The 12,776-nt window shown below is 36.7% G+C and overlaps 1 protein-coding gene across 1 annotated transcript; it reads right to left on the bottom strand.

Moving 5' to 3' along the window:
- Nucleotides 1-11,223: 11,223 nt before the first annotated feature.
- On the bottom strand, nucleotides 11,224-12,487 carry LOC118342022 (GTPase IMAP family member 9-like). The gene is made up of 2 exons (XM_035680451.1): nucleotides 12,481-12,487; nucleotides 11,224-12,279 (listed from the first exon to the last, which is right to left on the bottom strand). Exons 1-2 carry the CDS (start codon nucleotides 12,485-12,487, stop codon nucleotides 11,309-11,311), a joined length of 978 nt encoding a protein of 325 aa, XP_035536344.1. The 3' UTR covers nucleotides 11,224-11,308.
- Nucleotides 12,488-12,776: the final 289 nt, after the last annotated feature.

Genomic DNA, 12,776 nt, shown 5'->3' with positions numbered 1-12,776 from the left:
CCAAAACTCAACGTTGACGTATAGTTTTAAGTACCCTATGTACCTACAAAATAACCCATGTGTTTAAAGTCACGTGACTCACATAACGTATTTAAGGTGCCTGTTGCTACTTGGACTCTCCAGTGGTCATATATGTTGTTTTGGGAGTCACTGGCAACCTCATGGTGGGTAAGAGATTTTAACCTGCTGGTGGCGCTATATATAAGTCATCTTCTGGGGACCATGAAATATTATTAGGTATTTTTATCATATAAAGACATACAACGACGATTGGTAATATTGATCATGTAACACGATATACAGTACCTAGGGACCATCTTAATAGTGTGCATCTTGTAAATATTGGACTGGACTTGGTGGGCCAACCAACACTCGTATCCATAAAACCGAAGAAAAGAAAAATGCAATTACCCTTAAAAAATGTTTTTTGGGTGAGTTGAGATCAGCATCAGTTTTCTACACTGGATACATTTTTAAAAGTGCACTAAGAACATGGTGCACTGGCTGAGTTGGGTCTTTAGGTACAGATTTTTTTTTTTTTCATTTCATTTGTGTCACTTTAAAACTTTTAATCACTGAATTTAAATTATCAGTCAGTGCCTCTGTCTACTTTCAAATTTGCATCAAAATGAAACTAAGTTGAAAAAGAACTTGCCAATAAATTGAAAAAAAAACACCAGAAAAGGAATTTAAAGTATTTTAATAAGGCAATACATTTAAATTATTTTATTTTATTAAGACTTTTGAAAGACCTGCAGATACTGTCTCCAGTTGGCAGTGGGTCTTCTTTCAATAAAAGATAACTTGATTGAGTTCATTTCAAATGATTCTCATGAGATGAGAATTTTGCCCTGAAATAATGGACACCAAGCAAACTAAATCAAAAAGTAGCAGAAGCTGAAAATAATTTCCATAATTTCCAAGTTATTGAGCCGTGTGATGAAAAGAAAATAGTAGAAAATGTCCAGAGGGGCCTGAGCTGATTGAATTCATGACAAGAAAATAGGAAGGGAGGGAGCAAGAATAACTGAGAGAAAGAAAGACAGAGAGAGAGAGAAGGTGGGCGTGTCCAGTCTATAGGTTGTGAGTGACAAAAAGAGTGAGTAGTATAGAGAGAGAGAGAGACAGAGAGAGAGGCCTGTTTTCATGGCTGGTTGAATCTTTGCTCAGTTTTGCTGCAGGCAGGCCTGACAGACGAGCAAAGAACAGCATTGACTGACATCATTAAGTGACCTTATCCAGCTTTCATAAGACTCTTCACGCTTCAAACACACACACACACACACACACACACACACACTCATACAGTACATGCACATACCAAAAGTGTGCATACGTGCAAATGTGCAAAACTGATATTTGCAAGCCTTTACACACAGACGTCTGTATGATTGTTTTGGAAATTCTAACTTCATGTAACTCCCACAAAGGATGACGTATGTATGGACCCCCGTTTTGTTTGCTCTCAGGCAAATGCACGAGGACTAATGCATGAGCATCCATGAGGGTGATGCGGTACACATTCCAGCCAATCGTTTCACACTATTCTACCCATCTACAGCTGACGGTAACATGTCAAGAAACACAGTAATTTAGCAGTGTTAGAAGAAGTATGCTAATAAAAACTAATAAAACCTGAGTAAAAGTAGCAATATCACACTATACAAATTCTCCATTACAAGTAAAAGTGAAGTGAGAATTTTACTCACGTAAGTGTTAGCTACAAAATGTACTTTAAGTAAAAACTGTTATTATGCAGAATGGCCCCTGTTATTGGATCATTATTGTCATTACTGATTATTAGATGAGAATTTCAAGGTCATGAAAATACCAAATGGTCAGATTGCTGCTTGCACTTGTCATTGCCCTGAACCTAATTTAAGTTGTTTTTTTGGTGCCTAAACCTTACTCAACATAGATTACAAGAATAAATACCTGGGATCTGTGTTGCACGTCATGCCCTTCTCTCATCTTCCTCTGTCTCTAATATCTAGAAATTTTACTTAGCAACTTCTTAAAACAAATGATATATTATTTGTTGTAGCACCTCTTGTGAAACATCTTTTGGAAAGTAGTTCCATAAATAACCCTTTTTCTATGTAAGCAACATATTAATTTATCATGAAATTCAAAGGTTAGTGAATAAGCAAGTAAATCTGCAACCAAAGCACACAATCACCTCTGTGGGCAAACACTCACACAACAGGCACACAAACACGTGCGTGCAGAGACTGCACACTACAGACACAACCCACACACACCGTTACACTTCCAATTGTTCTCACCATACAGTACGTTTCATGTTCACGCTGTGTTAAGCTCCATTTCTCTGTGCTTTGCTGAACAGACATGCACTGAGATGTGTAGTCTACTTTTACATTTCATCTTATGAATTAAAAAGTCAATACTTTCACTGTTAAACTTACAGATATGTATTAAGTCATTTGTACAAATAATCTGCTTGGAAGAATAATGTGTGTTGCAGAAAAAGAAAAACATATTTTTGAGTGGAGGGGAATTTTAGGGATTGTAACTTTATTATTAAAAGATTATTTATTGAATTTATTATGCACTCTGTCATTTGAGTATAATGTTTTGATAGTATGATGATCATCCAGTGTATTGATATTCCAGCTGCTCAAGGAATGTTTTCTGTAATAAGTAAACCACACTTGCCTAATCAACCAGGACAAAAGTTTTAAAATGTTCCTTTTTTTAAAAGGATTACAACTTCTTAAAGCGATTGGATTTTTTCATAACACTAACTAAAGGTGGAAAGGCAGAGATAAAAATCCATAGTTATAAATCAATAAGAGTTTCACTTTTCTAAAAAACTAGGTGTGAAAAAATAATTTTGTTAAATGAAATAAAACTAAAAACTAGACTTTAAAATAAAACAAAAGCTAACTGAAACAATATTGTCTACATACAAAATGAAAAAGAAACTAAACTAACGGAAACTAAACTCAATTAAAAAATCTAATTATTATTGAAATAAAAATAAAAACTAATGAAAAATACAATACAAACAATACAAACTCTGGTACACATTACATATAGTTTATTTTGTATATAAGTTAAGCACTACGATTTACAGAAAATGTTTCCTTTTTCTCATAATATTTTAAGTGTATAAACTGGGTGTTCAGCTATGTTTCTGGGGATTGTGTCAAGCCACATTGAAATGTAATGCAACATTGTGATATGTTGCTGTGAGAGAGAGATTATCATAATCCTCTAATAAAAAGAAAGGAAAAAAATCTGACAACCTAGATAATGCTATACTGCCAAGGTATCCCAGAAAATGAATTCACTGATAATTGCATTTTAAATGTAAAGCTTAAACAATGAGATTAAATGTACTATAGAAATAAGCTTTTACTCATTTTAACCCTGCTAATCCCTGAGGTGAAGTGTGGGTTGACAGTTGACTGATTTACGTAACAAAAGTGCAGTTGTATCCATCCATGTCGTGTGTGTATGTGTCTAATCTGTCATGCAATTCATCCAGAATATATAAAGCATTACAGAGCTCATCCCCGGTGTGTCATGAGTGACTCATCTGCCTATATGCTTAATGTGTTCAACGGAGGTCTCTGCTTATTTCTACAAGTTATTTCATCCATATATGCTGAAATAACAGAACAGATTGAAACTATAAAGATGCTTTTACATTTTTCACAGAGGTGGTTTATGCATAGTTATATGGACAATACAGACATTATTCCATCTTGGATGACTTCCGTTTTTGTAATTACCCTGACAGTAGGTGGAAAATATGGTTTGTCAAGCATGCAAAACAAGCCAGATGTGACTGACTGACCATGTCAAGGCAGATGAATATCCATTTACAATATGTGTGGGAATTATCAATATAAAAACTACCCTTGCAATAAAAGCGATACAGACACAGGGGGTCAAAAAAAGCACACAGGTACCCCTTATACCTCAGCATCTGATTAATGACCTGGCTATCTCAGCTGCTTCTGAACTTGTTTTGAGTCTGAAAGCTTACAGAAAATAAGACGTCCACTCATTTTATTCTCAAGAATGGTTGTTTTTTGGTTGGGTAAAAATATATTCAAGTAGCAAGAATCTGAAGGGGGAAGCATTCTAAAGTTTCTGTTAGAGTAGTTTGGCATTTGTATTGCTCCTTGATCACAGTGTGTTAGTTGAAACAAGTTGAATTTTAACGAAAGAAAGGTGAGGTGAAACTTTTGAATTTCAGAATTAATAATTTTGGTATTCCCTTCATAAAGATTGAGAACGTAATATACACATAAAGGAGTAAAAGTAGATAGTTTTGCGTTACATGGAAACTTTACTGTACTAAAGTGCCTCTGCAACACAATGACAGAAAAGAGAATCTCATTGTGGATCAGATCTGCTGTCTGTGTCAGAGAGATGCTCCTCTGACGTATCTGATAAACTCTTTAGCAGATGGTAATCTGACCTAACGCTCTATCACACTGACTTTGATAGACTTAATTAAGAAGACCAATCTAACATTCACTCCAAGTTAAAAAAGCTGACTTGAGATAGAAAAAGAGAGAACCCAGCAATCAACATAAGGTCAGCCGCTGAACTCAGTGTCTTGCTCAAGGACACTTCACAAAAAGGAGCATCAGTTCGAGCAGAAATACTACGTGTGTGATTATTGACATGACATACAAAAAGCATTTAATGTTTTCACAAAGCCCTCTGAGATATATTGATGTTCCTCTTCAGGTCTCAGAAAGGCTTTTAAATTTAATGGACTTTAAGAGGCAGTTTATTGCCAATATGCTGACTATGCTGACCGCTACTGCATGAAAACATAGCTTAATTATCCATGATGCATGTCAGTGACCCTCAAGCCATTCAGGTGAAAAAAAACAAACACCATCTTCTTTTTCAATTTCTAGGAAACAAAGTTTTGGAGGTGCATTTTTTTTCTTCAGCAAGACTGTTGAGGCGTGGACTGCAGAGTATTCAGAGACAGTTAGCGTAGGGTGATTAAGGACCACACATTGAGCACTCCTGATTAACTATCTGAGAACAGATGGCTATCAGATGAGGCTTTCCATCAAACTCCTTCAGCTGGACAGGGTTCACGTCTGGAGCAGGCTCAGTGACAACATTCAGGGAATTAAAGGGGAATACTGCTCAATCCAGAAACCAGAAAATGGAACTCTGAATCTGCTTTCTGTACAGGAATAGTTAGACAGCGATACAACTTTACCTCAGAAGTTGAAATTCTGTCAGTGTGGAAACGTTTTGGGAAGATTGCAGCATCTTTCTTGTTCTTTAAGTGTGTCTTTAAACAGAAGGTTAGTTAATTTAGTACCTTTGAGCAGATGGCTATCATAGGAGATTTTCCATCAAATCTGCACAGCTGGATAGAGTACACTGTGTGAAAAAGTAATTTCATCTGCATAACAGGTTCCATTCCACGCTATAAGAAATCTTCTAGGTTGATATTTGTTATTTAACTTTACTTTTGAAGCACCTAGTGTCAAAACTGTGATTTGTGAAAGCTCAAGCTGTTAGTCTACAAAAATTCAAATGGTAACAGGAAAACAAGTAGTTTTCCCGCAACCAGCAGAGGGCATAATTTCACAGTTAAAAAGGCAATTAATTTTCTAGTTTTCGGGTGTGATTAATCTGAATTGTTGTTGCAGATGTCATAAGAAACAATCCAACTATGCCATCTAATGATCTAGAATAATGTCACATGATAAACTCAACTTAAGTAGGCAGAAGCTCAGTCACAATAACACCATCTAGTACTCTGGTGCAACACTTCTCAACCCTACTCATTTACCACATATAAACATAATATAGTAATATTATAGCAATATATAATATTTATTTTCATTTAGGTGTTATGGTCACAGTGTTTAATGTTATTTGTTGAGTGTATCTGATCTCAGTTACATCCTCAAGGTAAATTATATCATTGTTATACCAACATAATACCAGAATTTGACATGGGTTCAGAAATGATCCCTAAAGTTTGCTTCATGAACTAATTCTTTACTCCGGTCAAACACAAATGCAATGAACTTTTTATCTAAGAATTTGCTGATCTAAAGATATAGCTGTAATAAACCATTCTCCTCACCAGACCATCACCCATAATTTTCTTTGATAGGAAACTTTCCAAATGCTTCGAGTAATAAAGTAGCAGCGATCCAATGCTGTAAAAATAGGACTTTCACTGTGCTTGCACTTCAAAGCCACAGTACAGTAATTGTTTTCAAAACATATCCATAGGCTGCAAAGCCCTACACCTCAACCAAAGGGACCACGGTTGTAACATAAAGCTTACCCTCAGGCTAGTTAATGCTCAACATCATAGGTCAGAGGTGACAGAGAGAAAAAAAACAGGCAGAAAATGGGACGAGAATGTTTTACAATGATTCAGAGCAAGCAAATTGATGAGACTGCTGCAGTGACTGAACACAGAATGGAATCACTTTATCTATTTTTTTGTGTATGCTTCTTTGCACATAGAGAACAATTACTATTTTGTGGATTATTTTATCTCTATAAAGAATTTTATACTAGCTTTAGCCCTTAAACAAAAGACTCAAGTTTCTCTCTCAAACCCAACAATCGCTGGCAAAATCGAATTTTAAATGTTGTTTTGCTGTTGTTTATGGATCGTGGATGCTTTACTCGACTCGGTTAAAAAAGCTGTTAAAAATGACAGGAAAAACAGCATCCTTGTAGTGACTCAGTTGTTTGAATAAAGCATGAGCCCTTTCTTGCGTGCTTCTTTGGGAGAAGCTACTTTGCTGTCTGAGTCATCTCCGTATGTGTGCACTGTCTAAAATTGTATATCTACCATGCAAATTTGTGCACTTTACAAATGTACAAAAAACTTTTCTCACGCTCCAGTGACTCTGTGTATGCAGCTACGCTTCATTCCCAAGTAATTTTCTTTGCATCCTCTGGCTGATAAAAATAGACCTTGTAGCATATCTGTGTCTACACTTGTAACAACTTTGTCCAATAAATAATGTTTTATCTGAACAAGAGTAATGAACAATAACATCCAACATTGTAAAAAAAAAAACTTAAAGCAGTAAACATACAAGAAGCAACATATTAGCTCTAATTTCATTTGCTGAGCTTGGTTAAAGGGTTTACTTACTGTAAAAAAACAACATTGTGACACTGTAATCAGCAGTCTAATTCAGTGCATTAAAAACACAAAAAACATTTGGATTAAATTACCTAAAAGCCTTAAAAGTAAGACCTTAAACAGATAACTGTATTTCTGCCACCTTACCTGTGCTGCCATCAGTGATAACTCCATTATCCCTGGATCAATGGTTCAGTGGAGTGTGTAAAGAAAACAGGTTTTGTTTGGGGCAGTAAGATCGTCGCCGGCAAAGAAATGCAAAGAAATGAAAGAGTACGAGGAAGCTCTGTAAAACCGCAGTGCTGCGCTTCGCTGGATGAGTGCAGTTGTGGATGTGCTACATAATGACACAATGAATGCTTTTCATGCTTCATGGAAGAGTTAATTCACTCAGCACATCTCTCTCTCTTCCTCTACGGATGTGTATGTTGGGGGGGCAGGGGTAAACTTGTGCTTGAAGCATGCCAGGCAAATGTTGCAGAATTATTGATGCTGGTGTGGCATTTCCATGTAAGCTGTCTTGACACTATTACCCCGTACATTGTCCTGCCACCACTTTCTTTTAGAACTTCATAATCCCAAAGGTGGATCCTTGAATTATTCATCTCCATCTGAAATTTACATTAAAATGTGTATGTTTCCCTGTCTTTCTCTCTCTTGCGTTCATCTGAGGTTAATAATGGGTTTATAAGTTATAGATAATAGCTTTATTATGATTAATAAGTTATTTCATAATGTGTGTAACAAAGGATTTGGGTTGCCAGGTTGTAAAAAGCTTTCTTTGCTGGTGTTAAACCCCCTCAAACCTGACTGTTGCATTTACTTTTTAATTATCTTTTTAATTCATCAGGTAGAAAAGGGCTGCAGAGCATCTGGACCCAAATCCATTTACGAACAACATATTAATATTTACATCTGTAGACTTGATATTGTAACAACCCAATAATGACTCCATCAGAACCTCTTTATGGATGTTTGAACTGCCTCAGAAACCTCTGGCGGGTGTGTCTGACAATTTCTGTCGCTTTCCGAAACTGATATCCAGCCAGTCCATGCAGTGATTGGTCAGTGAGCAGGATTTCTCTCTCAAACTCTCTTTTTTCATTCATTACAAAACTATTTCTGTCACTTTTCTTGTGAACAACCATGCGCAATATGCCTTCCAGTAGAGAGGGTCTAAAAATATGCACCATTATTCTCATATTTTAGTGGTTATTGCAGCTCTCTGTCACAGCAGGCTTTTCACTCCTGCCTTGAGTATATCTGTTCAGAACAAAACAGTTTTTATTTGCAACATGGTTGGACAATCTGTCATACAAACCTCTTTTGTTTGTGAATAGCCTGGTCCTTACTTTATTAGAAAGTGAGACACCCATGACCTTGTATTATTGACTTAATAAACATTTATAACTGCAAACCTGAAGGCTCATCAGAAAGAAGAAGACCAGTATTAGCTGCACTGGATGCAATCTGTGTGTAAGGGCCACTGTTCAGCATCTCTGCAATTTTGGAGACAAAGGGTGAGATGCTTATAATGATTAGTTGTCGGGTCCCCTGATTTATTAATGGGCACAGTAAATTAATTAACATTCTGTTTTGTGCTAGTATGCTGCATTTTTAAATTGCCCGATGGTTTGGGTTTTCCCCTTTTTTCACGTATCAAACGAGGATGTCATTTGGTAGCCACTCAAACACTTCGGAGAGTTGGACATGTATTTAAGACCAGATTCTTCTAATATTCCCCACACCCCACCACCGCAGGGCTGCAGTGCATCATATGAGACGCATCAAGCATCAGCACAGATTGGAAGCATTGCTCTGGTGGTAACAGCAGATCTGCATTGATGACGAATAATCCTTTCCTATTTCTACCTAAAACTGTTACAAATTTATAATGAAGGTCAACTATTTACTATTCTAAAGCTGATTATAACAGCCAATGTCTTTTTTTGCCATTATAATTTGTCATTTCAGGTGACAACAACAACAACAGTGGCCGCTGCATTGGGATTACATGAATAATGATGAGGAAACAATAGGGGCAGTATTATTATTTTTATGTTGACAATGCTCATAAAACAGGTGGATGAAAACGCACTTTAAATAAGACAGAAACCAAACTGTAACTCTATCACTTCACCGTCTGGGATCTTGTGTGGCATATAAAGTGCATTTTCTTGTTGGTACAAACGGCCCCCAAAAAAATCTTACATAAAATACCACATTGAGACAAACACAAAATGCAATGTTTTTTTGCTTGTCTGTGCTTGAAATGAGCTTGTCTGGCTTGTTGAATTTAATTTCCAAAGACAGATTCACCCCAAGCCACTTATGGGTCTCCAATGTCACAGCACACCAAGCTGTTAACTGTAGACCTCTATTGTACTCTGTGGCCTTTGGTACGATTACTAACGCATGACAAAACCCTTAAAATAGTCCCTGTTGCAAGTAAGAGCGAGAAAATGACTGTACATGAATGAATGTGTCCTGCATGTACATGTGAGTATGTAGGAATGTGCATGTGGGGGGGGCTCTTTTATGTGGCTCTTTTATGTGCAGAACAGACATTTGAAGAGAGATGGTCATTTTTCCCTGAGGGCCACTGAGTCCAGCTGTCAGCAGAGAGTGAGAAACAAAGAAATATGGACTGATTATTAATTGAATGTATTTATTATTTTACATATTCAACCATTAGCCCACCACAGATTTTAAAGGTAGTCTGTTTTACGTGAATACTGTTTGTCCGACATGAATTTGCCTGGAGTGTTTCTGTGTGGCTGCTTATTGTGTACACTTCTTTACACATCCACTTCCCATCTGCCTAAACAGCTCTTTTAGAAACAGAAGTAGAAAAAAACGCCATAGCTAACAAAAGCCCTTTTTGAAAATATGACTACTTACTTGGCCCCCAAAGGCTCCCACAGATACACACACATATAACTTTCAAAAGCTGTTCTTTTTCTGTTTTCACTCTGAACAAACGTTGTTGTGGGAACACACACACATAATAAAAATGGTAAAATACATATAAATAAAAAAATATTTTATATATGATAGATATTTAGATCTTTGAAAGCATGCAACTTCCCAGTATTTTGTTTGTTGTGTTAATATAGTGCTATATGAGTTCCAAAGTTGAATACCTAAAAGTAAAAAGGTAGATCTCTCTCAGATTTTAAGGACGAAGTTGACTCATGTTAATTTCACCAATGTTCTCCTTACTGGCCCTATCAACGAATGCTTCAGTCTTGTGGTCTAGGCATGGAGGAAAATGGAGGCCGTGTCATTTATATACAAGAGTCAGCAAGTGAAGGGCTGAACACTTAAGTAGGTTTTATAAAAAATTCTGAGAATGATTGTTGAGTTTCATTCAAGTCCCAAAACTCGTTTTCAAGGTTGTTTTCATTCAGCAGCGGTGGATTCTTGCAAATACCAAGTAGGAGGTACCTAATTTTCTTTATTTATTTTTTTTACAGATTTTCTGTCTCATGTAACTGTCAGCATAGAAAGAAAGTTTCAGCATATATGACAAAACTTTTTTTTTTTTTATAACTTTATTTTAGGCATTTTTAGTTATACAGAAAATGAGCATACATACATAATGACAAAACGTTTATATTTTATAAAAGTTACCTACTGTAGCTATAAAGGGCCATGTGGTAATTCACTCCCTATGGTCACATATACGTCTTATACATCTATACATCAAAATATGACAATGACTAAAAACAGGTGAAATGGTAGCGTTATAAATGAGTTTACATGTTTACATAATACACACTCTAAGTTTCTATATTCTGACATGTCCATAAAAAGCATTTGATAATGAAATCATCTTTCAGTCCGGCAGATTGTATAAAAGAAATGATAGAAATGTTCAAATTAGGTGCCTCCACAAACAATTACTTAATGAGACATTCACGAAATTCAAGACATGCAATAACATTCAACATGGAAAGTATTATTACAAAGATACAAAGACGCATAACTGCAGAATAGTAGAACTAAAAAATAAAATAAAAAAGACAATCCCTTAATCCCCCAAACCCCGCAGGTTTACTTTTGGTCCATCCATTCAAACTGATCAATTCATGATAAAATATGAGATTTTTAAAGATACGTAACAGGAGGCTGTAACGCCCCCCTCAGTCAGTGCTGACCAGGTAAATGCAGTACGTTTTATTGTACAGAGCAGTTCTTTTTCAGAGCTTTTGCTGCTGCTGGTACCAAGACTCCCACTATAGCCCCAACAGCTCTGCCCATCACCGCCCCCAAGCCAATGCAAAGTGGACCTCCCACAGTACCAGCAGCAGCCCCGATTGTAATACCCACTTCAGCTGTGGTTACGATCAAACCAGTTTCAATGAATTTGTTTTTCTTCTCTGCCTTTTCTCTTGATTTTCTTGTATACTCGTCTTGGAGATCCTTTAGCTCTGCCTGCAGCTGTTCTCCTTTAAACATAGCCCTCAGTTTTTCCTCTTCTCTGTGTTTTTGCTCAGCGCTAGCCTTCATAATCTTCTCTGCTCGTTCTTGGATCGCTCTCTCGGCCTCCTGGAACATTTCATTTGTGTAAAATGTTCCTCCGTTATCACAGACCATATTTATTATCTTTTCAAGCAGCTGAGGTACCTGACTGCTATCAAAAACTGTGTTATTGAAGACGTGATACCGGTAGTTACATTTTGTAATCAAATGGCTGAGCTGGTGGCTCTTTCCAAAGAAATCTTCGATTCTTGTGCCTCTAAGCTTGTCACCATGAGTGAACAGAACCAAGGAGTAATCTGCAGCTTTTCCCCCAAAGACCAGCTGCAAGAGTTCAACAGTTTTCTGTTCTTCCTCTGTGAATCTGTCCAACTTGATCACAATCAGGAACACGTGGGGACCAGGAGCGGAAAGAGAGATGCATTCTTTCAGCTTTCTAATCACTTCATCTTCTTTGTACTTTGTGTCATAAATTCCTGGCGTGTCAATGACTGCCACTCTACGTCCCTCCACAGTTCCTCTGGCCTTTTCACACTCTGACGTCACAGAGCCTGGAGAGAGGACTGATGTGAAGGCCTTTCGGTTCAGGATGGTGTTTGCCGATGCACTCTTCCCATTTCCTGTCTTTCCAAGCAACACTATCCGAAGTTCTTCACGTGGATCCAAATCTACAAATCAATATGGGAAAGGCCTTTCTTAGTAGTTGTTGAGTTGCAGAGAGTTATTTAAAATGCTTCTAACAGTAGGCACAGTGTAACCTTTACATACTGTATAATGGACGCTATTGGCTGTTTACTGTCAATACTACTCTTCTGTATGAGCAGCTTTGCTCAACAGAAAATGACTGTAGCATATAAGTATTCATTTACATTGCATTTTGCCTTTGTGTTCAATACAATGTATTTGTCAGTTTTCTTGGGTTTTGTCTTCTTGTTTATGTTAAGTTTATGTTCTTAAGTTTCATTGTGTTTAGCTCTCTCGGCCACCAAAACTTGGGCTATTGTATAGTTGTTGTCACTTTTGCAGTTCAGTATAAATATACTTAGTCTAATAGGCACATAAATTAAATGAAAAAGCAACAACCATAAATTAAAAGCAGACAGTATATGATAGTCTCAATAAAGCACAATTTCCCGATTGAACAGCTGATATATATATATATATA

Source organism: Morone saxatilis, unplaced genomic scaffold (genome assembly GCF_004916995.1).
Source record: "Morone saxatilis isolate NCDOM2014 unplaced genomic scaffold, NCSU_SB_2.0 Contig8, whole genome shotgun sequence".
Classification (NCBI taxonomy): Eukaryota; Metazoa; Chordata; class Actinopteri; family Moronidae; genus Morone; species Morone saxatilis.
Note: the sequence above shows the minus strand (reverse complement) of the source record. Positions and strands in the feature narration are given on the sequence as shown.